This window comes from Argentina silus, assembly GCF_951799395.1.
Source record: "Argentina silus genome assembly, chromosome: 8".
Classification (NCBI taxonomy): Eukaryota; Metazoa; Chordata; class Actinopteri; order Argentiniformes; family Argentinidae; genus Argentina; species Argentina silus.
In genome coordinates this window covers 8,698,728-8,721,051 of record NC_139662.1, presented here as the reverse complement: position 1 = coordinate 8,721,051, position 22,324 = coordinate 8,698,728, and the positions used below count along the sequence as shown (strand labels likewise).

Sequence of the window (22,324 nt, the reverse complement as noted above, 5' to 3'; positions counted from 1 at the left end):
GTGTGTGTGGAGAAAGAGAGAGCGTTTGACTGCCCCGCCAGGAATAGTCTCTCTCAGCTCGGGCTGTGTAACGCTTCAGAGGAGGCTGGTTTTCCAGGGGGTGCACAGACACACACACAGGGGGTTAATAGATATTTCTGGGGTGGGGCGTCCGCTCCGTAAGGGCCATGTTGTGCCCATCTGGTTGAGATTTGACTGCATTTTGCCCCGTTTTTCCCCCCGCTGGCAGCGAGAGGGCCCTGGCTCAACGTGTGGGCCTGCCTTCAGCTGTGGCTGTGGGCCGGCACCATATGTGAGCTCAGCAATAACCGCTGGATTTGGGGCATTTTGGGACTGAGGTTGCAGTTCGATCCCCTTCTCTCTCTCTCTCTCTTTTCCTGTATTTCTGTCTCCTTTCTGCTGGACCCTGTCATTGGTGTCCCCCTCCCCCTCCCCACCCCTCTGTATCAAAGCTGCTGGGGCTTCCATCAGATGTGGTGGTGCTGTAGTTAGTTACTCCACGAGAACCGAGACCTTTCGAGATCCTGAGCTCAAATCTGAAACCTAAAACTGTCTTTGGTACTGAACCTCAGAGTGTGTGTATGTGTGTATATACGTGTGTGTACATGTGTGTGCGTGTGTGTATGTATGTATGTATGTATGTGTGTGTGTGTGTGTGTGTGTGTGTGTGTGTACATGTGTGTGGCGAGCGTGCCTGTGTGCATGCGCGCGTGTGTGTGTATGAGTGACAAGGGGCGGGTCGTGTACTGTAAAACTGCAAACCTATTTCATTAATCACACTTTGATGCTGCTGTGTGAATGTAACACAACACCATGTCAACAGAGTTAAGGGGTGACTCTCCACCACAGTCTGGCTTGTGAAGCGATGATCAATCACGCCATGCCTTTCTCGATGATTCCTCTGTGTGGCCATGCGTGAGCGCCAGGCCGTGCAACGCACAGTACAGCACACGCTGGCGAACCCCCCCCCCCCCCCCCCCCGCTTCTTCTCACACCCTGAGCACTGAGTGAGAGTGAGCGATCACTGATGCCTCTCGCCGGAGTCTCACGCCATAATCCACACCACATGTCACCGTGAAGCGATTACTGAGAGACTTGACATTTTGGGGATCTGAGGTGAAAAGGTTTATTGCCAGACTCCTGGGTCCTTCCCTCGTGATCACGTCAGTGCCGTCGCTGCAGCGCGAGGACGTCGGTCTGGGGACTCGACGGACGAGGTTATTTTGGACACAAACTCGCGGTGTCTACGGCACATGGCGCCCCCGCAGTACACTACTACACGCGGTGGAGTTTAGTTCTGCCTGTCACTTGTTGTTGTTGTTCAGTAGGAGAGTGGAACCCGAAAATAACCTTTTTTTCCCCTCTCCCTCTCTCCGAGAGTTAGAATTTCGGGCCAGGCAGCACACGGGGCAGAGCGAGAGCTGCCTAGTGGGTTACCCTGGTGTCCCTAATTAGAACCCCTGGCTGTGTAATGACAGGGGAGGCGCTGGACTCTTTCTAATCTAATCTCTCTCTCACTCTCTCTCTCTCTCTCCTTCTATTTATTATCCTCATCGTCATCAAGGAACGACATAATTTTAGCGGCCGTGTGTCAGAACCACACGGGGAAGTAATTATTTCCCTGTTCCATACGGTGCAGCGGTCTGGTCTGGTCTGGTCTGGTCTGGTCTGGTCTGGTCTGGTCACCTTTCTCCTGCTCTCTCTCTTGATGCCTTTCTTCTTGTCTTTCTCTCTGCCGTAATCTCTGGATTAGCCCCCCCCCCCCCCACCCCCCCACTACCACCACCACCCCATCACCGTCTGGCCTTAGGGGGTATCCCATTTCTCTGTACCGGTCATGCCCCTCCCGCCCGCCCCGGTTCATGTATGTTCTGTGGTACACTGGGGTGGTGTCGTGTGTGGCTAGCATGCGGTCTGGGTCTGGGTGCTGTGATGTGGACATCAACGAGCTGTGCTGGTGGGTTTTGCGGGCAGCGCTGCTGGTCTCTCTCTCTCTCTCTCTCTCTCTCTCTCTCTCTCTCTCTCAGTGTCTCTTTAAGGCTGTTGAGCCAACTCCGCATCGACCTGTCTGCTCTCTGAAGTACAGTCAGAAAACACACTGTTCTGTTTGTAATCATCACAATGAGTCAGTCATGGGCCCCCTGTAAGATAAGACAAGATTATTATAGGTGTCTGGTCTGCAGTGATGACATCGTAGTAAAACAAGGGGGAGGGGGGGGGTAGTGGAATGCATTAGTCATTTGGCTGCATGTCCCATCCTGCTGCACTAGTTCTACTGTCACTAAGGCAGTGACTTGTTTTTAAGTGTAGGCCGTATTTCATTGGACACTAACTCATTTCCGAGCAACTTTTTTTTTAATTTTTTTTTTTTTTATATATCCTTTAAGCCCTGTCACTGTTATTCTCCAGAGATCTTTTCACATTCTCATTCCTCTCATCTCTCATCTTTTAGGCCCAGATTCTGCTGGATTGTGGCGAGGACAACATCTGTGTTCCTGACTTGAAGCTAGCGGTGCAGGGGTGAGTCCCCCATTCATTTCCTCACTCAGCCGTGGACTCCTAAAGAATAGAAGCTCAGGAAATGCAACGTTGAGTCGACCGTGAGTCGGGTTATCGAAACAATGAACTTTTCAACCCCTTTCTATGCAAATGAGACTGGGAGTTGTTACTGTTCAGAAGGATACGCAAATACAGCTGGTTTTTTTTGCTCGCCGCACGGGTTTGTTTTGTTTCAGCATACCAGAACAATTCTGTTAATAGCCACAATGCTCCACCGAAGGAGGGACACACACACACACGCACTCTCCTTTGAAAACAGGAAGGAGCGTTGTTCCACAGGTGCTGTGATTGGCTTACAGAGAGCGCAAGGGGAAAAAGTCAGGAGAGATGAAAGGGATTTGTTTGGAAAGTATGGTGAGTGGTGTGTGGGTGCCAAACAGTCCCAGGCCTCTCCCTCCCAGTGCTCAGAGCATCGACACACTTTGATTTAAGAAGTCTGTGGGCATTTTTCCTCCAAAATAACACGCCCCCCCCACCAGCTCAACTCTGCCCTCTGATTTTGATTTATTTCTATATTTGTTTTCTCTCTGCCCCCATCCACCCCCCACTTCTTCCCCACCCCTCAATGTATAGCTCATCCAGCAATATTCTCTATTTATTCACAAGCCCATTAAACTAATTGGTTTATGGAAGTTGAGGATTAGTTTTAGGAAGTTGAGGATTAGTTTTAGGAAGTTGAGGATAATCATAATAATGCCTTTGGCAGCCTTTGGCAGTTGGATAACAATGTAGCATGTATTTGAATACTTTATTTAAATGTTGCTTAAAGGTAGACTAAGACATGACATAATGGGAAAAGAGCGGGGCGATGCTACGAGAAATCATTTCAAAACGGAGACGATCGAGAAATGAGAGGAGGTCATCAACTCCGGCACGTATATATGTCACCACGGTGTGCATTCGCCAACATCTAACAAGCACCCACCATTGTCCACATCTTTACTTCACTCCAAATATCTTTGGTAAAAGTCGCCATGACTTTCTGGCATGACGTCATATTCCTGTTGTTCCTGGGGGAAGGTTTAAGGGTTTGTGGTGTTTTTCTGACTTTATCCTCTGTTTGGTTTAAAGAGTGTGATGGCTGCTGGATGTCTGACTAGGTTGGCTCTCTGGCCAGCAGAGGATCAACGTTTGAAATATCGTCCATGTTGCTTCCTCTGCCTTGGTTTATGAGGCCAGGGTGTAATTAGAAGCGTCTGTGTGGCCCTCGTATGGAATTTCTCATTGTGTTTCGGAGCTGTGGAGGGGAAGGGGAAGAGTGAGGAAGATTGAAGGAAGGAGAGAGAGAGAAAAAGGGGAAGGGGGAGGGCATTTTACACTCTTAGTCTGTGCTCTATCACATGTTAGACTTTATTGCTACATTGGAAAAGTTTTCAGTTGGCGGGGGTTGGGGGGGGGGGGGGGGGGGGTAGAAGTAGAAGAGAGATTCATCTCAGGAAACCCAAACTGATGGGTTCTGTCCCAGCTCTAAATCTAACAGATATGTAGAGCACAGAGAGCCTGAAGGGGGATAAGGAAGAGGCTTAGCAGTATTGGTATTAAATCAACAAAGACATGTCTGTTGCAAAGCTTTGCCTAGCCACCATATGCAGTTGTTGGACGCAAAGTCTTTAATTGTTTTCTTAAATACAACGGCACGGTCTCCCACCTTTTTTTCTGAACGGGTGTGTTTACTCTAGGAGACCTGACACCTCTGGACCTGACCTCTGACCCTATTAGTAATCAATTTTTCTTTTGTTGGGCCCTTAGGGACAGGAAGGAAGTCTACCTAGAAGACGACAACTCCCTGACCTTGACTTTCAACGCCAGGAACGAGGGGGAGGGAGGGGCCTACGAGGCAGAGCTTTACGTGGTCCTGCCCCCTGAAGCAGACTACAGAGGCATCGCCCGCAATAACGAGGTGAGTGGAGACGCGAAACATTCAGCTCAACGCCGACACGCAGAACTATGATACTATAAACGGAATAAACTGTAAGAAACCCGTCTACGACGTTGCCTCATGAGAAGACAGGAAATGCTAGATAGAAGCCGGATCGAGACTGTGTTTTTAAACGTTCTGAGATCTCTAACCCGGGCCTCTGTGCTCCTCGTCTCCCCCCAGAGCCTGACCCTGCTGACCTGCAGCTACGAGACGGAGAACCAGACCCGCTACCTGAGCTGTGATCTGGGCAACCCCATGAAGTCTGGCACCAACGTAAGGACCGGTTCTGTTATGGTTATGAATGAGCCCGGGAGTTTTTCCCCCTGACCACTTGACCTGGCCAGCAAACCGCTAGGGCTCTGAGTTTTTCCTTGACAGGTCACATGGTCAGGAAAAAGAAAAAAACCTGACTTCCCTGATGAGTGTTGAAGGCCGGTAGTATAGCAGCAGCCCTCCGGGATGTGTTTCGGTGGAAGAAAACGGTCATCGTAGCCGGCAGCTACACATTATCACTGTTTCCTCCTCGGTGGAGGGAAGGATTGTGTGTCATCCGGGGGTTGGGCAAGGGGACAGGAAAGGAAAGGCTGCTTTTTTATCTTTTTGTATGTCAGACAGCATTCTGACGGGAAGTTCCCATCCGGGTAGCAGGATGCTTCTCTCTGTCTCTGCTCTGCCTCCCTGCTGAGAAGAGTTCCCCTGACTAATGGTCCAGTCGTCTGGTCACAGGGCCGTGAGTGTTTCACGTGTCTGCAGAGGAAGGCTGTCCATTGGACATTAGCGGTGAGGTGATCGAAAGGCACACCTCTCTGACAGAAAGGTTCTATTCTACAACAGAAGAATATAGCTGAAATGAATCATTCTAAAGATCTGTTTGACAAGCTCGTCTTGTGCATAGAATCAGATCATTGAATTCCATCCCAAATTTCCCTTTTTACTTCAGAATGTTTCAGCTGGTGAGACCTTTACTAGTTTGCATGTAGTTCCCTGGAGTAGATCAACTGGAAGTCATAATGGCATGGTTGCCGGGGAGAAACCAAAATGTTTAACTTGATTTAAAAAAAAATTCCTTTGCACTTTCTCTGTTTAACACACACACACACACACACACACACACACACACACACACACACACACACACACAATTAAACTGTAAAAGAAAAAACAGTGGTCACAAGCCTCCTGATTGCAATTACTGCACTGTACAGTATGTGCGTGCAGTTTGAGTGGAAAATAAAAGGGCATTAAATTACGACTGAAAAAAAAGGGGGGGGCAGCAGAACAAGCAGGAACTCCCAAACAGTCTGGACCGGCCCAGGTGTATGGCAGCTGTGTGCCAAGCACACAGGGAGAGCAGAGACTGGTTGACCCCAGAACACAACGGAGAGGGGAGAACACAGGAGGAGAGGAGAGGAGAGGAGGAATAGCAGTCTGGGAACTCTAGGCTCCCCTGGCATTCAGTGGAGTTATTGTTATTACAGAAAGAGCCTGCTCAACTTTCTCTCTCTCTCTCTCTCTGGCTGTATGTAGTGTTTATTCACTCTCTCTCTCACACACATACGGTTATCTACAGGGCTGTCAGCTGAAGCAGCCTCCTCATTATTTGTTGCTCTCTGTCTCTCTTCATGGGGCTCGTGTGTGTAGGCCCAGGAGACTCCTATAAAATATTCAGCTACAATAATTACATGATGATGATGATGATGATTCTTCTCCTCTGCAGCTGTGGGCAGGCCTGCGGTTCACCGTGCCACGGCTGAAGGACACGCGCAAGACGGTTCAGTTTGAGCTGCAGATTCGCAGGTTGGACTCACCTCTCGGCATTTCCTTGATATATATATATAATTGGTCTTGTTTATGCCTTTTATCCATGACCAAATGTTTTGATACTACATTCTGTAGTTATGTACCTTAAATCAGGTTGATGGCTCATACCTTTTGTAGCTGTCATGCGAGGCTTGATTCATCCCCCTCTCCCTCTCTCTTTCCACAGTAAAAACGAGAATAACTCCCAGAGCGAGGTTGTGCCCTACAAGCTGGAGGTGGTTGTGCAGGCAGAAGTTATTTTACAGGGGTGAGTTCAGGGGGTGGGTTTGGAGTGTTGGATTTCCCGTCCAGAGCACAGACCTTTCTGGAACTCCATAAACATGCTCTCTTTCTCTCCTGTACAGTCACTCACTCTCTCTTTCTCTCCCTCTCTCCCTCTCTCCGTCTTTCTCTTGAAGTGTGTCTCGGCCAGACAAGGTCTTCTTCCCTCCGCCTAACTGGAAGGTGACCAAGAACCCCCAGGTGGAGCAGGACATCGGGCCTTTTGTGCAACACGTCTATGAGGTAAGGAGAACCAGAGGCCTCCAGGAGTCGACTAGCTGGACAGACTCATCAGGCTGGAGGAGAGGGCATTGTAGAAAGCAGACACTGGCCTTCATGTAGCAGACAGGACTTCCTGAGGGCCGCAGGGAAGAGCAAGGAGCGAGAGAATGCACATTCTCAATTAGCACAGCGGCTTGTCTGAGGCCTTACCTCATTGTAGTCAGGCCCCATTTGTAAGGACAACCTGCCACACATTCGTCTGGTAGTTGGGTTTAGGTGACACATGAAGTCTAAGTTGTGTCCAGCCACAAGATGAAAGGGTGAAGGGGGTGATATGTGTATGTTTACTAATCTATTTTTACCCCTCTTTCTGGTTCTTCTCTCTCTCTCTTTCCCCTGTGTCCCTCTCAGCTGGTGAACAAAGGGCCTAGTCACATCAGCCACACCCTGCTTCAGCTGCGCTGCCCCCTCCGCGTGCAGGGCCAGGGGCTCTTCTACCCCCTGGAGTTCTCCACAGAGGGACCCCTCAACTGCACCACCAACCACACCCTCAACTACCTACAACTTAAGGTGAGCTAACACACAACTACGCGCACTTGGACACAGAGTACACGTGTACACTCGCGCACAATAGCACACACACACACACACACACACACACACACACACACACACACACACACACACACACACACACATACATACACACACACCCTCCTCCTTCTCAGGGTCATATAAGGAGAAGCCAGATGTCTGTGAGCGTGTGGGTGTATGTGTGGGTGTATGTGTGTGTGTATGTGTGGGTGTGTGTGTGAGCGTGTGTGTGTGTGAGCGTGTGTGTGTGTGAGCGTGTGTGTGTGTGAGCGTGTGTGTGAGCAGCAGCACACTTCAGAGAGAGACAGCGCAGCGAAGACGTCCCGCAGGTTCTAATTCAGTGTGTGATTAACAGACTCGTGTCCCGCTAGCAGGGCCCACACCCACCCTCCTCCTTCTTCTCCTCCTCCTCCTCCCAGCCCCACCCAGGACATCAGCCCCAACCAAACACTTTGATCTCCTCAGATCTTCCCTCACGCTCTGCACACAGCAGATGAGCCCGCTTCTGTGCCAATACACTCACTCATCTTCTAGATTTAACGGCCACGCCCCCCTTCGACTGGGCCTTCAGACCTTGAGCTTCAAGGGCAGACGACTCGTTTTGCTTGTTTGTGTTTTTCGACTTACTGGCCAGATGCTGAGCCGGTCCCTGTGGTTGGCTGTCCATTTAGCTGAGATGTGTCCCCCCCCCCCCCCAGTGAAGTGCAGAGGGCAGTGTGTTTCCGTGGGAAGTCATGTGGCGCAAAACTCACATGGTGTAGATGAATGAGATGGATGACTTGAAGGCTGCTGGGTCACCCTCGACATCGGTCCTCATTCTTGACAGAAAGGGTGGTGTGCTTTTCTCACGGGTGAGCTCACTGTTAACCTAGTGTGTGTGTGTGTGTGTGTGCGCGTGTGCGTGTGCATGTGTGTGTGTGTGTGTGTGTGTTCACGGTCTCTCCTTCCAGCTCCAGCAGTCATCCACAGAGCCACCTCCCCTGCTGACGTCTGGCCATGAGCACCACATCGAGAGGAGAGAGGTCCAACGAGATCCCCTGTCTGAGCTGGCCAACCTGGTGAGACCCTACTCTACACAGTGACCTGAGGGAGGGAGGGAGGGAGGGATGGAGGGAAGGATGGAGAGAGACAATATTACTAGAGTTTCTCCGTGTCAACTCATGTGGTCAGGAAAAAAACTGAATAGGCCATAATAGGCTAACAACACTTACACAAGAGGCAGCTTTACCCTGGCTATCTGTTGGTAAAGGGACATTTTCTCTGGTGAACAGGAACACAACAGATGTATAGGATGGGATGGGAGTCCTGGGGACAGGCCCTCTCTGGTGGAGAGTTTGAGGGTTTAACCTCGGCTCAGCTCTGAGAGGCCTGGAGCCATGTGTGGGGGCCTGGGATAGTGTCACTGCTCCTACACAAACCTCCTGGGATTGGCTAATTAGGTTATGATGTAATTAAGGGGGAGCGGTCAGAGGGCGCAGGGGGTGGTCCCGCTGTGGTCATTAACATTAAAGAGCCTTTAGTTTATGGGGGTGGAGAGAGCAGGGGAGGCCTGGGAGAGGGGAGGGAGGGAGGGAGGGAGGAAGAGGGGGGACTCGGGCCATGATGCGCTGGTTAGTTCACAGACTGGCCTCTAATTTTCCTCTTCTGGTGTTGTTAGTCGGGGCTCTCCCCTGCCCCCTGGCACACACTGGCCCTATTGATCCCCCCCCCCCCCCCCCCCCCCCCCAGGTAGCTCTGCCTCTCTCCCCCTGTCTGTGACTACCTGTGCCCCCAGTGAAAGGAGCCTTTGTCCTGCCGCCTGTCGCTCTTAACCGCCCCTCGTTTATCAAGGCCGCCCGATGACACGTTTCTATAAAAGCCCCCATTCTTTGTTTCGCTCTTTTACAGCAGCCTTTGTTTTTTTGGAGCTTGGACGGACAGAACAAGTCTGTTGCTGAAAAGGTCTCTCGATGAAAGGGGGGGAAAGTGTGTGAGCGGTTAGCGGGGTTGGTTGTAGATGAAGCCGGATAGCCTCCGGTTGCCGAGGTCTACCGCTGAATGCCCCATAAATGAGAGACATAGAGACCCCTGTATGTTTGGCCTTGTTCCATGCGATCCATAAACGATGACTGTTGGCTCTAAATGTCATCTGCGCTAACCCCCCCCGAACTGCTGTTAGAACAGTGTCTCTTTGTCTTCAACTGCTATTAGAACAATACAGCCGACTGAGGTGTTGGGCTTACCTTTTATAGTACACAGTGTCTGTCTCTGTACAGCTCTGCACACACACACACACACACACACACACACACACACACACACACACACACACACACACAAACACTGTGGCTCTGTAGTCAGCCACTGCTTTAATGCTCATTGTGGGAACAGCCTCCCAGCGCTTGCCTGCCTGCCCGCCCCTGACCTTCACATGCCCACCAGGGAGGATATGGGGGAGCTTAGGGCTGAGGCGTCTTTGGCACTGGATCATATCCATACCATTTCCCCAGGCCCCCAGCCTCCTCCACCAGCCTCCCCCTGCCACCAGCCTCCTCCTGCCACCAGCCTCCACTGGCCTCCAGTGCCCTGGGGCATCAGGGAGGGCCAGCAGTAGGAAGTGGCCTGTCTGTCTGTCTGTCTGTCTGTCTGTCTGTCTGTCTGTCTGTCTGTCTGTCTGTCTGTCTATGCCCTATTAAGCCTGTCTAAGACTGGCCCTTAAGGGAGCTGGGTGGGTACCCCCTTCTCCTTTCCACTTGTGTTCGCCCCTCCTCCTCGGCGTAATAAGAAGTAAACTCATCGACTCCTGCAAGAAAACCCACCAAAACCTCTCTCCGTCCGGGGTGGTCCATCCAGAACGCCAGCACTAAAACTCAGCTTGCAAAGTTTTTTTTTTTTTTTTTTAATAATGCAAAGCGCCTAGCCCCTATTATGAGGATCTAATTAAGATTGTGTACTCTAACAGGCTTGTGAAAAATGGGCTGGTTTCAGTGGTTGGGCAGTAATGTGGATAGTGGTGACTACATGCTGCATTTTTATAGTCTCATGACATTCCCTCAATCTCACTCTCTAATTCGAAGCAGCCCTGGCTAGGGATGGTAACATTGAGCTCTTTGTTATATTTATTTGGCCTGCAACATTAACATGGTCTTCAGTGCACACGTCCTATCTCTCTCCTCCCAGGCTAAAAATATTGACCTCAGATTGCAGAACGACAAACAAAGTTCGTCTTGACGGTGTTCCGTTTTCCTTGTGGAGTGAAATCATTATAATTTGATCATTTGTATTTGTATCGTGTCATTTCAATCACATTAAAACATCTCTCTCTCTCTCTCTCTCTCTCTCTCTCTCTCTCTCTCTTTCTCCCTCTGTTGCTCTCTTTCCCCAGTCGTGTTCAAACGTGGAGTGCTGGACGCTCCAGTGTGACGTGGGTCTTCTGGAGAAGGGGACGAGTGCCATCCTCAAAGTGCGCTCCCGAATCTGGGCCGACACCTTCGTCGAGGTATGCTATGGAGTGGAGTAGAGCAGCAGACATGGCCCATCAAACACGTCACATATGATAGAAGCTACAGGTTCTGAAGACACGTTTCTGCCAGATGACAGCGGCAGGGCATGGGAGAGAAGGGAGTGTGTGTGCTAGTCTGCATCGGTCCATTGACATCGCTGTCTGTGTATTTTCTCATGTCAGGGTTTGGCGGAGACTAAGCAGAGCTAGTCTCTTTAAGCGGCTACAAAGAAAACAGACTTCAAACCTCAAATTAGAGACTGTGAAAGTTGAATGACCACTCGCATGATTGTTATGACTGAAGGTTTTTTTTTTTTTTATATTCAAATTTTTTGTATTAAACCTTTATTTTAACAGGGGTGTCCCATTGAGACCAAGGTCTCTTTTTCAATGGAGCCCTGCTTACATTAATATACATTACATTACAATGACATTTACATTTACATTTATGGCATTTAGCAGACGCCTTTATCCAAAGTGACTTTTGACATTTGTCTAAGTAAGTGAATCATCTATCTATCAGTCATCATAAGAAAAAGTAATCGATGCTAGGACCAACGGCTATTGGCAGTCACAATGCTAGAAGAAGGAAGATTTTTTTTTTAAACTTTTTACATTTCATTTACAGGAGTGTAGTGGGGATGAAGAGGTCTTTAGGATGACAGTGTCATTGTATTACATGAGCCTACTCCAAACAATACATACATTAATAACAATACAGTAGCCTACATTACAAACAATGAACATTTGTCTCTATAAAAGCAAAAAAAGTAGCCAACTAGGAGTCAAATTTGAATAGCCCAGTGTAGGAATAACTGTTTGTGTATGAATATATTATTTTTCTTTGTGTGTGTGTGCGTGTAGTGTGTATCTATACTGTGTGAAATCTGGAGTCTGAAGGTACTAGGTCTGTGTACAGGAGCCATTCTGAGAAAGGCCTTACATGCTCTCATCTGCAGTAATACAAGGCTTATGTGTGAGTGCATTGAAAATTCATTAGCTGGCGGTCGCTGGTTCTCATAGGATTGGAATGTCAGAGGGATATTGTGAGAGACAGGGCCAGCCAGTCTGATAGGGCTTCGTCAGTGTCTGTGGGACATTACTGCCATCTGCTGGAGATGAGCTGAATCGTGTTCATGACCGGTCCACACCCTTCCCTACTGTTCATCCATATACAGTACATTTCGGATGGCTTCCATGCTCTCATAACTGTTCACCCCCGAAAAACAAGTGTCCTATCTGATCCAGCTCTTTGGTTTCTTTCCTCCAGAGAGCATACAAGCATTATGTGCTGGAGTGCCTGGCCGGGTTCAGTGTGTTGAAGATGCCCTATATCATCCTACCCAAGCAAGTGCCAAGTGGCTCTAAAAAGGTATGTTTACACCCCTGCTGCAGTTGGTAGTGGATGAGAAGTTTCACCCCCATACAATAAAAAGGTTTTAGCACCGTAATATCAATTCCATCTAAATCGAATTCATTATTACCAATCTGATCCACAAGATCTAACATTGTCAAGGGAAGTCAAACTTGATCTATAAGTTCACGTCACAGAGAAGTATACTGCTCTAAAGAAAAAGGCAAAGTACAGTAACTGCCAAAATGATTAAACTGAGTATTGTTAAGTGGAGGTCATGACTGGTTGTGTCCCCCCCCCCCCTCATCCAGGTGGTGACCCCGGTGGTGTGGAACAAGCCGGACAGTCAGTACTCTGTTCCCCTGTGGATCATCATCCTGGCCATCCTGGCTGGCCTGCTGCTGCTGGCTCTTCTAATCTATGTCCTCTACAAGGTCAGTGACTCTGCTGCTGTTAGGGTCTTGTCTGTGGCTGTCTGTGTCTGGCCGGGTGCAGGGGGTCCTATTTCCGTCCCCAGAATGGCAGCTGGCATCTAATAATGTTATGATAATAGAACCATAAGATGTGATACGAGTCTTGAGTTTTCAAACTCATAGCTGCAACCTGCAGGTTAATAAGATAACAACATTTAAAACAGACATGAGTCATTCACAGATGTGTTATGACGACACAGAAATAAACACGGCACAGCAACACACAATTGCACAGTTACTAGGGATGTGCCGTCAAGTGTTGGAATATGTAGCTGTAACTTCTCTCTCATCTTCTGTGGCCCTTCTAGCTCGGCTTCTTCAAGAGGTCCCAGTATGGCACTGCCATGGAGAAGGCTGAACTCAAGCCCCAGGCTGCGTCTGAGGCCTAAACACCACAAAAGGATCAGAACCACAGAACCTACCCACATGATTGCAACAGAGAGAAGTGATTAAGCGTCTACAGAGAGGATCAGACTGCAGTTGAAGAGTTAGGAGGAGGAAAGACCACTGTAACTCCACTGTACTGCACTAGAGGAAGAAAAACCCTAAGAACTCCAAAGCCAAATGAATGTTTTTAATTTAATATATGTTTTGTTTGTCGTCGGGTTGGGGGTTGATCATCACGCTGAACAGTGTCCATGTCACACAGTCAGACTGTCTTTCAGGTGAACACACTGGTCTGGTCTGAACTGAAGTTAGAGACTAGTGACCACAAAAGAAGAAGGGGAGCAACATGGAACCCTGTGGGTTCTCCCTGGGTCAAGGAGATATTTTGTGACTCCATGGACTTTCAAAACCGCTTTTATTTCCCATGTGGATTGTTGTGAAAGAGAATTCAGTTTTTATTCTTTTTAAACTGCCTTGTTTTTTGGTGCTATTAGACAGTGTGTTCAATTCACTGCTTCATACAGGTGAAGACCACATGTTCCATGTAGTTCTGAGGGGCAGTGAATGTCTCTCCCTTCCTTTTTGTAGCATTAAAAGGAATCATATTTGATACTTTTCCTCACCAAAGACCTGGAAACAGGCTTTCTCTTGTAATAGACCAGAGCACCAGAGGACAATTTTCAGGGCTTCTATAGAGAGAAGACCCTAAATCTTTCAACATTGGGGATTTTGACCTACCCCAAATCTCTACCAAAGATGTTTTCCTATCATCTTTTATCATTTTATATGCGGTAAATAAAGTGCAGCCTTTGTGCTACAATAACATTTGGCAGGTATAACCTCCTCCGACACTATCAAAATGGCCTCTGCCTCAGGTCGGTGGTTCAGTTGTTTTTGCACTCCAAGGAAATCTACTGATGATGAATAACAAGACAGCCAATAACAGGATACAGACTCATCCTTCCTTTTGAGTTTTGACTTTGACTCCTGCTGATCACGATCTTTTGATCCTGTGTGTTCATGTTCATTGTTACTCACAATAACATTGCCTCAACATCATCTGGGACATGACTGGATCCAGCACAGGCCTGTGAAACCTCAGTAAGAGCTTGAAACATTGTGGTGTTTGACCAGATAAACAGCCTGGTCGATTGCTTGCTTGCAAACAAGGTTGGGCAATACTTTTGCTTGTGTTAGGTCAGCCTTGTGCAAGATGAGAAAGCATGGTATGGATCAGTAGATCAGTATGGAGATTGAGCTGAAGCAAAGACATAGCATCGGTTAGTGTGTGAGGGAAGCCAAATGTCCACTCTCTACACACATTCGTCCTTGAGCATATGATATGTGTGATACTGTAAGATGCTCTGTGCTAGTGTCTTAGGTTTTAATACAAGTTTCTCATGTATACATGGATAGTTAGGAGCACTGACCAGGAGTGCCAGAGGCAAACCCACCACGAGGCAGTAGCTTTACCCAGGGACTGAACATTACAATGATGCATATGTGGGGTTCATATATTTATGTAAATAGGTTTTATGTGCCTTGTGTATAAATAGTGTGTGCGTGCGTGTGTGTGTGCGTGCGCGCTTTTGTACGTGCGTGTGTGTGTGTTTGCATGCACGTGCGTGCGTGCGTGTGTGTCTGGGTGCATGTGTGTGTCTTAGTGTATGTTTTCTTTGTGTGAAAGAGAGAGAACTTTCCCATTGCTAAGTCCTCTCCTTCCTTCCTTGGCTCAGCAGGGGAAGGGTATACTTGTCCAGCAGTAATGCTGATTATAGCATCATCACAATCAGTGCTCAGGATAGGCTGACACGGCCTGACAGAGGTTAGGACAACTAGGAGAACCAGAGGAGCTATTCATTTAAAGCAATAGAGAGAGACTGCAATGCGAATGCATGGACATACATGTATGTGCAGTAAACAATATCAGTATGTGCCTCTTGTAAAGGGATAGCAACTGGGCATTGGGAATTATAAAACATTTGTTGGATGTGCAATATTTAGTATTCATTCTGGTCGCTATCAGTTTTAATTTGTGCCTTTTTTATTTTGTTCTGGAGGAGTTGTCGTGCTACACCCAGTGTATCTCACATCTGGTGATGTGCGTTCAGGTCTGGTGATGAGAAACATAGACAACTTCTCCCCTTGTGGTCTTATGGGGTATTACCAGTCAGACATTTTTCCCACAATAATCTATTCTAATGAAAGGTGTGAGCTTGTTTGAGTTTTTTTTTTTTTTCTCCACTGCACACGTATTGACCACTTACATTCTGCTCCACTGCTTTAACTAGCCAATCTTTTAGTATGATTATTGTACAGTTATTTCAGATATCACTGGCTGACAACAGACAGCAAAACAGGGGCTCAAGTACGTCCTCCGTAGAAGCTCTGAGTTGAACTCAGTGTTACTTGTGTGATAATTTATGTGCCGTGCAGTTGTATCACCTGTCCACACACCGCCACAGTGTTACCAATCTGTTTTTACAGTTGTTTTGACTTTCTTTTTTTATGTCCCCTAGGTAATTTTGATGATTTAGGCCGCAATTCACTATTTGGCTGTTCTCATGGGAGAGTTTTATCAGGACTCATGGTGCAAAGACTGCTATAAAGCCATTCAGTGAATTAATTTCAGATGTATAATGTTGTTTTTAGCAGTAATGTAAAGACTGAACATGTCAACCAATTATTTATATTGTAAGAGGATGTTTTAAACTGAGTCCTCTAGGGGTTACTACAGGAGAAGACACTGGGTATACACATATTTTTCTAAATGTCTCGGCCCATTATCTTTCTCCTGAACTTTTTTATTAAAGTTGTACATATATTTCTGACAAGGAGAGTATTTTTTAGATCCAATTGAAGAACTGGTTTGTTTTGAAATGTGTTCTCCCCATATTGGGGGGAATGTTGGGGCGGGTTGTCTTTCAATGATTATTTGTACCCTATTTTACGGTTTGCATTTCAAATAAAATTTCCCATTTTTACAAATCCGGACTATTTGCTTTTTATTGAAACAAACACTTTTGAAAATTATTTAGAAAAAATATACTTGCACATATAGTATGAAATATGTTATACACATGTCTGTATGCATTCTGGCAGCCACTCAACGGATTGATCTGATACTATATCAATAGTACATTTGAATTCTGTTACAAAAGTGGAAAAAGAAAAGTCCAATACTAACTATAGACCAGAGCCATCAGCTATAGCATAGATCTGTGTGTGCTCCAATGGCACTCACTTGTAACACCATAGATTATCTTACAGAAAGTTAGCCAGGACACCCTTCTCACAGAAACTACAGTAACATTTAAAGCACTCAGAAGCATACCAAGCAAGCAGAGTGTTGGCTATGCTACTTTCTGAGGAGGTTGTCCAAACAATCGAAGAGTGTGCTATACATATAGTCATATAAATAACAGCTAATGCCAAAGATATACATATTCCTCAGGAGTCGTGTTATAGGCACAGCACAGTCCTATTGTATGTATGAGTAACAGCAGTCAGAGGACCAACTTCTCTGGTAAGACACTAGAGGGAACTACTGTCCATGTTTCCAGCTCCTTATCTAGGTCTCCAGCCCTGATGATCACTAATCCAAGGGGATGCTTCAGATCAGTGCTCTCTGTATGACACTGACTGAACAACCCATTACTCTCCAGAATCCTCCATTCTCAACACCAAACATGTAGAAGTCTCTCTCGGTGCTTAGATTAGGAATTGATAAGGAGTATCGCCCTTCCTCTGATTCAGAGATCGACAATGACGTTCACAGTCCTTATACACCGGTCCTTAGCGCTCTGCTGTTCTTGACAGTTGTGTTAGCGTGCGCTGGTTGTCGATCACCTTCATGTTCTGGACGTACTGGCAGATGCTGCTCGGGTTCCGCAGAGGGAAGGAATGTTCGGAATCTTCCCAAGAGATAAGATGAGGATAGGGGGGGGGGTAGGGTGGGCACAGAGAAGGGCATACATTCATTTGCTGCTCTTAAAAAGGGTCGGTTTCTCATCTGTAGACACTAGACCTAATCTTAGACCACGCATAACTAGAGCATCTTCAATAGAGTTTTTCTAGGCCTAGGCTTAATCTGTTTCCAAGAAACTAGCCCCAAGTGTTAGAGAATGTTGCATCACTTACATGTGGAGATACGGATGGCGGGAGCCTCCAGGAACATTCGATCTGCAAGGCCTTTCTGTGGGGATGAAGGCACTGGAGGAGAGAGCACCATGGAGAGCCAACATCAACATGGATAGCATGCTTCTTGGCTTACAGTATGTCTGTACCTTCAACACCCGACAGCATACAAGATTAAGGATATTTGTCTGAAGTCAATACTGAAGCAGTCCTATCCCCATCTGCAAACAATACTATTATCCTATTCACAGACAGGACTAAAGCAGACTTACCGTACGGCTGGCTTCTGCAGCCTCGCACGATCTTCACTGTCTTGGCAATCATGCGCTGCAACAACGAAAGGTTGCTTTTGAAATCACTGAATTCAATACCACTAAAGAGATGACACATGTTGGGTAATGGTTGAATGACAATAATCTATAGAAAATCAAGCAGATTCAATAATTGGCCATATTATCGTCATAACCACTCACCATCTTCTCAAAATTGACCAGTTTTTCTGTGTAGTTCTTGTTTCCCTCGTGGATGAATGTCATGTCTAGGTGCATGGACAAAGATACTGATTAAGTACAATGCTCTGGTCAAAAGGAGGGCACTGTGTTGGAAATAGGGTGTTATTTGGGACACAGAGAGACAGACTTGTATTGAACTCAGTTTGCTGTGCCTCTATCAGTCTACCTTTGAGCAGCAGAGGCATGAAGGGGATGTAGGGAGGATTGAGTTTGGCTACGGCCAGTCTGTAGGCTCTGTGATTACGGGAGGGGTCCTGACACAAAGACAAACGAGGGTCAGATCAGCTCTACAATCAAAATGAATAACAGTCAAGGAAACAGTTTGCAGTGGGAAGAAAGTCTTTGAAAGAAATGTGTCCGTGAAAATAACTCACAGACAAAGGAAATGGAAATGGGAGTGGAGGGAAGTGGACGGGTAGAGAAGTGGTCTTGACAGTCTGAGATTTCAACCATCATTAGCAGCCACAAGGGCCTATCAAGAACACTTACTGGAACACTTTCTTTTGCAATGCGCTGATTCACTGACTTACCATTAACCTCTCATAGGCACAATAGACCCTCTTGGTCTTGCTTGGAATTCTCTGTCAAATAGAACAACAATAACAACAGTAACATTACATCTTTAGATATAAAGAGTTTAAAATGTTCATATGTTACTATCAAATACTAGGAAGCAATAACCAGAATCTTAATCTTATTCAAGAAAGAAAAGTCCTATGAAATATGGCATTGGCAATGCAGTAGAGATGACCAAATCTAAACATAGAGCAAATGAGATTTCTGTCCCCTGGCATTGATCTCCTCTAGTTCATAGCTCTCCACAGCCCTCACCTCCCAGGTCTTGTAAAGCCTCTGAACTGCACTGTTGCTCAGGCCAAACATCACAGCAAAGAACGAGTTGAGATTCTTCTGCTCCTTCAGTCTGAAACAGGAAACACACTCACTGTCAGTTATGTGGAGACTAAACCTGTGCATGACTGTAAAAGGCGACTGTTTGAGGTGTTTGAGTTACTGCCTACAGATAACAGTGCAGCATCTTTTACCAAACGTTCATAAACCAGTTTAATTGTATATGTCAACTGTTACTATGCTAAATCACTGACACAGTATAGCTAGTGTGCTCTAGGGGTAATAACTGTGATTTATACAATGTAATATAACTACATTTGAACACGTACTATATGAGCTAAACTGTGGTATAATTGGAGAGACACTCACACAACGGCCATCTTGATGAACTTCTTGAGCAGCATGGCTCTCTTCACCATATCCCCACAGAGACATAGCTCTGTCACCACCCAGTACTGCACCTCATTGAAACGACGCACAAACCGCTCCAGGTTAGCAGTGGTGGCACCTGGGAATTTATGACGACCAAATATGTAGTAGACCAGTTCCACCTGAATGGACAGAGCGCAGAGAGAGAGAGTTCAAAAAATCTCTGAATATGTTACAGACCTGAGAAGAAAGAAGATTATTTACACACATTGAGAGATACCTATATGGACCCCAAGATATCAAGAACACAAAGCTCAAACAAAGCTCTTAACCTTTTAAAACATTTAAATTGAACAGTATCATTGTTTTTCTATCAACAATGATCCAGAGAGAGAGGAAAATGAGTAATTTGTGTGTCTCTCATGTCAGAGGGACACGTGAGTGAGCGTGCAGCCAGAATGTGCTTAGTCAGGTGAGGAGATGATGTGATAGTGATGGTGGTGGCAGTGGCGAAGCTGCTATTATCAGAAGGAAGGAACCAGACAGGGGATGCCTCAGGGACATACCTGGCCATAACAGAAACCTGACTCCCTTTGTTGATCTGAGACGCCTGAAACAAGTTCTGACTCACCTCTGACTTGCTCCCTGCTTGGTACAGTACAACCAAATGTGTGGCAGATCAGAAGCCTGTATTTGTGACTCATGTGACTTCACTCAAACTAACCTGGCCCCTTATCTAGGACATCAGAGCTTGTGTCAACATCCTCAATCCATAGACAAGATTAACTATCTGACAAACCACTCGAAGTACCCATTTGTCACAGGATCTCCAACTCTCCAACTTGGGTCTAGTACCCTGCTGGAGTCAAATCCATTCCCTCTCCCCCCACACACACACTGCCGGCACAGCTCTGGGCAGGGCCTTACCTCGTGCATGGCCGTGAACAGCTCCCAGTCGTAGTTGGTGAGCTGGCTGGCGATGTCCTTGGAGCACATCTGCTCCAGAGTGTCCATGGTGCTCTGCTCGGGACCCTGCTGCTCCTTCAGGGGTGTCTGTGAGGTAGTCCCAAAGCACAACCGACAACTCAGCATGTAGCATGACATAGCCTAACCTTAACCCCAGGGAGGCATTCCTAGAGAAAGCTATGATGGCTCCAGGGGAGACTGGTGGTGGTAGAAACTGGAGAACGGACTCATTGTAATGCATTGAATGGAATGCGGAATGGTATCAAACATGTTTATTCCTGATACCAGAAATAGTAGTAAGCGCTTCCGTGTGTGTTACAGACTCTAGATATTATCTGATATCACAAGGGAGTGCTAAGAGCTGATCCCTGGATTAGTGAGAGCACATAGATAATATCTAATCCTGTTCATACACTGTACTGTACATTTCTACTGGTGAAACCCCAGAGAGAGGGGTTACTCTGGGGTTACCATACAGTACAGGAGGCACTGACCAGTTGTTCCACCTGGCTAGCTGTGCAGAGGAACAGTCTCTCGTTGAGTCCCAGGGAGGTGTAGACCGCTGTGGCATCCAGCTTCAGTTGGGCCCTGTCTGTGGAAACACAAAGCACAAGACCTTTACGTCACTCTCCCATTAAACCTTACCGTCAACACACATACAGCTGCAGTACATGTCTCCTAAATATTGAATTTGATGAATCATTTCAAAAGACTTAGAACTGGCGTCATATGGCTTTGCAGGTGAATGGGAAAAGAGCCCCACCTCCCATGGAGTTCATTTTGACGAGGGCATGGTCTCCTCCTGGGTTGACCATGGACACCATCACATCTTGTACGGAGGTGTTCACAGGCAGCATCAGAGTAAGGGAGTTATGGTCTGGCCGGAAGATCTCATACAACACTGGAGGAGGGGAAAAAAGAAAGAAACAGAGAAAAGGTGCTTGGATATGAAAAAGTACAGGAACTTCCACGACTCACAACTAAGACAACTCAGTGATGAATGATGTTATTGGCTATCAATGTCACAACTAACCTTTGTCCCGTGATCTGATTGGCTGGCACTTCCCCACTGGCTCCTCACAACTGGAGAACCAATCAAATTGCTGGTTGAGCTGATGGAGTCAAACACCGGAGAAAGTCAGTGAAGTGACACATTCCTCGCATTGTTTTATTCCCTATCTATATTCTGTATATATTCCTTATTTATTTCTCAGCAAGACCTCAGTATTTGATGTCTAAAGACATGTGTCCTGTGTTATAAAAGATTGAAGTCTGATTGTCTCAGGACCTTTCTTAGTAAAGGATGGAATGTGGGGAAACTTACCCTAGTCAGTGACTGGTAGCCATTCTCAAGCCTGTAAAGTGTAAAAACATTAATTTTTGGGATTTCCCTTCTGGCATAGGATAATGAGGGAGTCTCTTTCTGAGTAGGGCCAGGAGCTTTTTTGGGAGCAGGAAAAACACCAGACCCTAGTTATGAGAAACTAGGTCATGGTGTGTTACTCACACTCTGGTTCTCCTCCTGTCCCTGAGCTGCTCCCTCAGCATGCTGGACAGACGGGAGTCGCCTGCCACCTCCTTCCTCAGCTTCTGTCACATACACAAACATACACACAGGCTCACATTCAATACAACATTACATGCTTGATTCTCCAAGACCACAGCTAATGGAACTACCACCCACTACCACCTCACAGAACAACTTATGTTGCCCAAATCCTAACCTTTAGAAAATAAAAGATGCAAAAATTAGAATAGATCAGTGTTTACTAAGTGAAACTTCATCCTCCTCCCTACTGTACCATAGAAATTGAATTTCTAAATCTATTTCTATGCTCCATACTGCCCCTTACCTCTAGGAAGTCTGCTGCGGCAGGGTCGTCTTTGAGGAGCAGGCCGTACAGCGCCACCCACTGGCCGATCAGCTTCACTATCTTCTGTTTGGTATTGAGAGCATAGGCGGCCTTCTCCAGCTCGGAGCCCTCAGAAGGCTCTGCTTGGTAGGTGAACTGAGGGTTAAGGAAACCATGCACCACTAAACCAATAGGACTATTCTGGACCACTGGAGCTGGTGTCAACAAAAGATTAGCCTGTCTTTTCTGCTGGATGCTTAAAGGTCGGAATAGAATTAGTTTTTGTTGGGCGAATTAGTTTAGAAAGAATGATGATCAAAAACAAGCTATTTTGGGTAGGACTGTGAATGGATTTAAACTTCAGGGAATGGATTTAATGAATGGATTTAATACTCTTATCCAGAGCAACTTCCAAAAAGTTAATAACAGCACTGGTTATACCACCACTACTACCACCACCACCACCATCACCACCACCACCACTATAATCAACACCACTATCATTATCACCATCATCATCATCATCATCACCACAGAGAGGATATTGGTGTTGCAGGGCAGTGCA

The 22,324-nt window shown here is 46.7% G+C and overlaps 2 protein-coding genes across 6 annotated transcripts in view; one reads left to right on the top strand and one right to left on the bottom strand.

The window, feature by feature from the left end:
* The window catches only part of itga5 (integrin, alpha 5 (fibronectin receptor, alpha polypeptide)), a gene marked incomplete at its 5' end in the record, with an annotated part of 38,407 nt that extends 22,427 nt beyond the window's left edge, over positions 1-15,980 (top strand). The window contains 12 exons of the mRNA XM_083674975.1: positions 2,453-2,520; positions 4,309-4,459; positions 4,661-4,753; positions 6,198-6,277; positions 6,468-6,548; positions 6,700-6,805; positions 7,196-7,354; positions 8,329-8,436; positions 10,743-10,856; positions 12,130-12,231; positions 12,525-12,647; positions 12,995-15,980. Coding sequence (XP_083531101.1) covers positions 2,453-2,520; positions 4,309-4,459; positions 4,661-4,753; positions 6,198-6,277; positions 6,468-6,548; positions 6,700-6,805; positions 7,196-7,354; positions 8,329-8,436; positions 10,743-10,856; positions 12,130-12,231; positions 12,525-12,647; positions 12,995-13,075 — 1,266 coding nt within the window. The 3' untranslated portion in view covers positions 13,076-15,980. The remainder of the gene's footprint in view (positions 1-2,452; positions 2,521-4,308; positions 4,460-4,660; positions 4,754-6,197; positions 6,278-6,467; positions 6,549-6,699; positions 6,806-7,195; positions 7,355-8,328; positions 8,437-10,742; positions 10,857-12,129; positions 12,232-12,524; positions 12,648-12,994) is intronic.
* Positions 15,981-16,065: 85 nt separating this feature from the next.
* Positions 16,066-22,324, bottom strand: part of rapgef3 (Rap guanine nucleotide exchange factor (GEF) 3) — a 25,364-nt gene continuing 19,105 nt past the window's right edge. For all 5 annotated transcript variants that reach the window (XM_083674978.1, XM_083674977.1, XM_083674980.1 and 2 more), the window contains 16 exons: positions 22,305-22,324; positions 21,760-21,910; positions 21,414-21,496; positions 21,231-21,261; positions 20,940-21,018; positions 20,670-20,807; positions 20,401-20,498; positions 19,868-19,993; positions 18,941-19,122; positions 18,554-18,644; positions 18,253-18,303; positions 17,889-17,976; positions 17,684-17,748; positions 17,483-17,537; positions 17,214-17,285; positions 16,066-16,987 (listed from right to left, as the gene is read on the bottom strand). The exon at positions 22,305-22,324 is cut by the window's right edge and continues 59 nt beyond it. In XM_083674978.1, coding sequence (XP_083531104.1) covers positions 16,869-16,987; positions 17,214-17,285; positions 17,483-17,537; positions 17,684-17,748; positions 17,889-17,976; positions 18,253-18,303; positions 18,554-18,644; positions 18,941-19,122; positions 19,868-19,993; positions 20,401-20,498; positions 20,670-20,807; positions 20,940-21,018; positions 21,231-21,261; positions 21,414-21,496; positions 21,760-21,910; positions 22,305-22,324 — 1,449 coding nt within the window. In that variant the 3' untranslated portion in view covers positions 16,066-16,868. The remainder of the gene's footprint in view (positions 16,988-17,213; positions 17,286-17,482; positions 17,538-17,683; positions 17,749-17,888; positions 17,977-18,252; positions 18,304-18,553; positions 18,645-18,940; positions 19,123-19,867; positions 19,994-20,400; positions 20,499-20,669; positions 20,808-20,939; positions 21,019-21,230; positions 21,262-21,413; positions 21,497-21,759; positions 21,911-22,304) is intronic.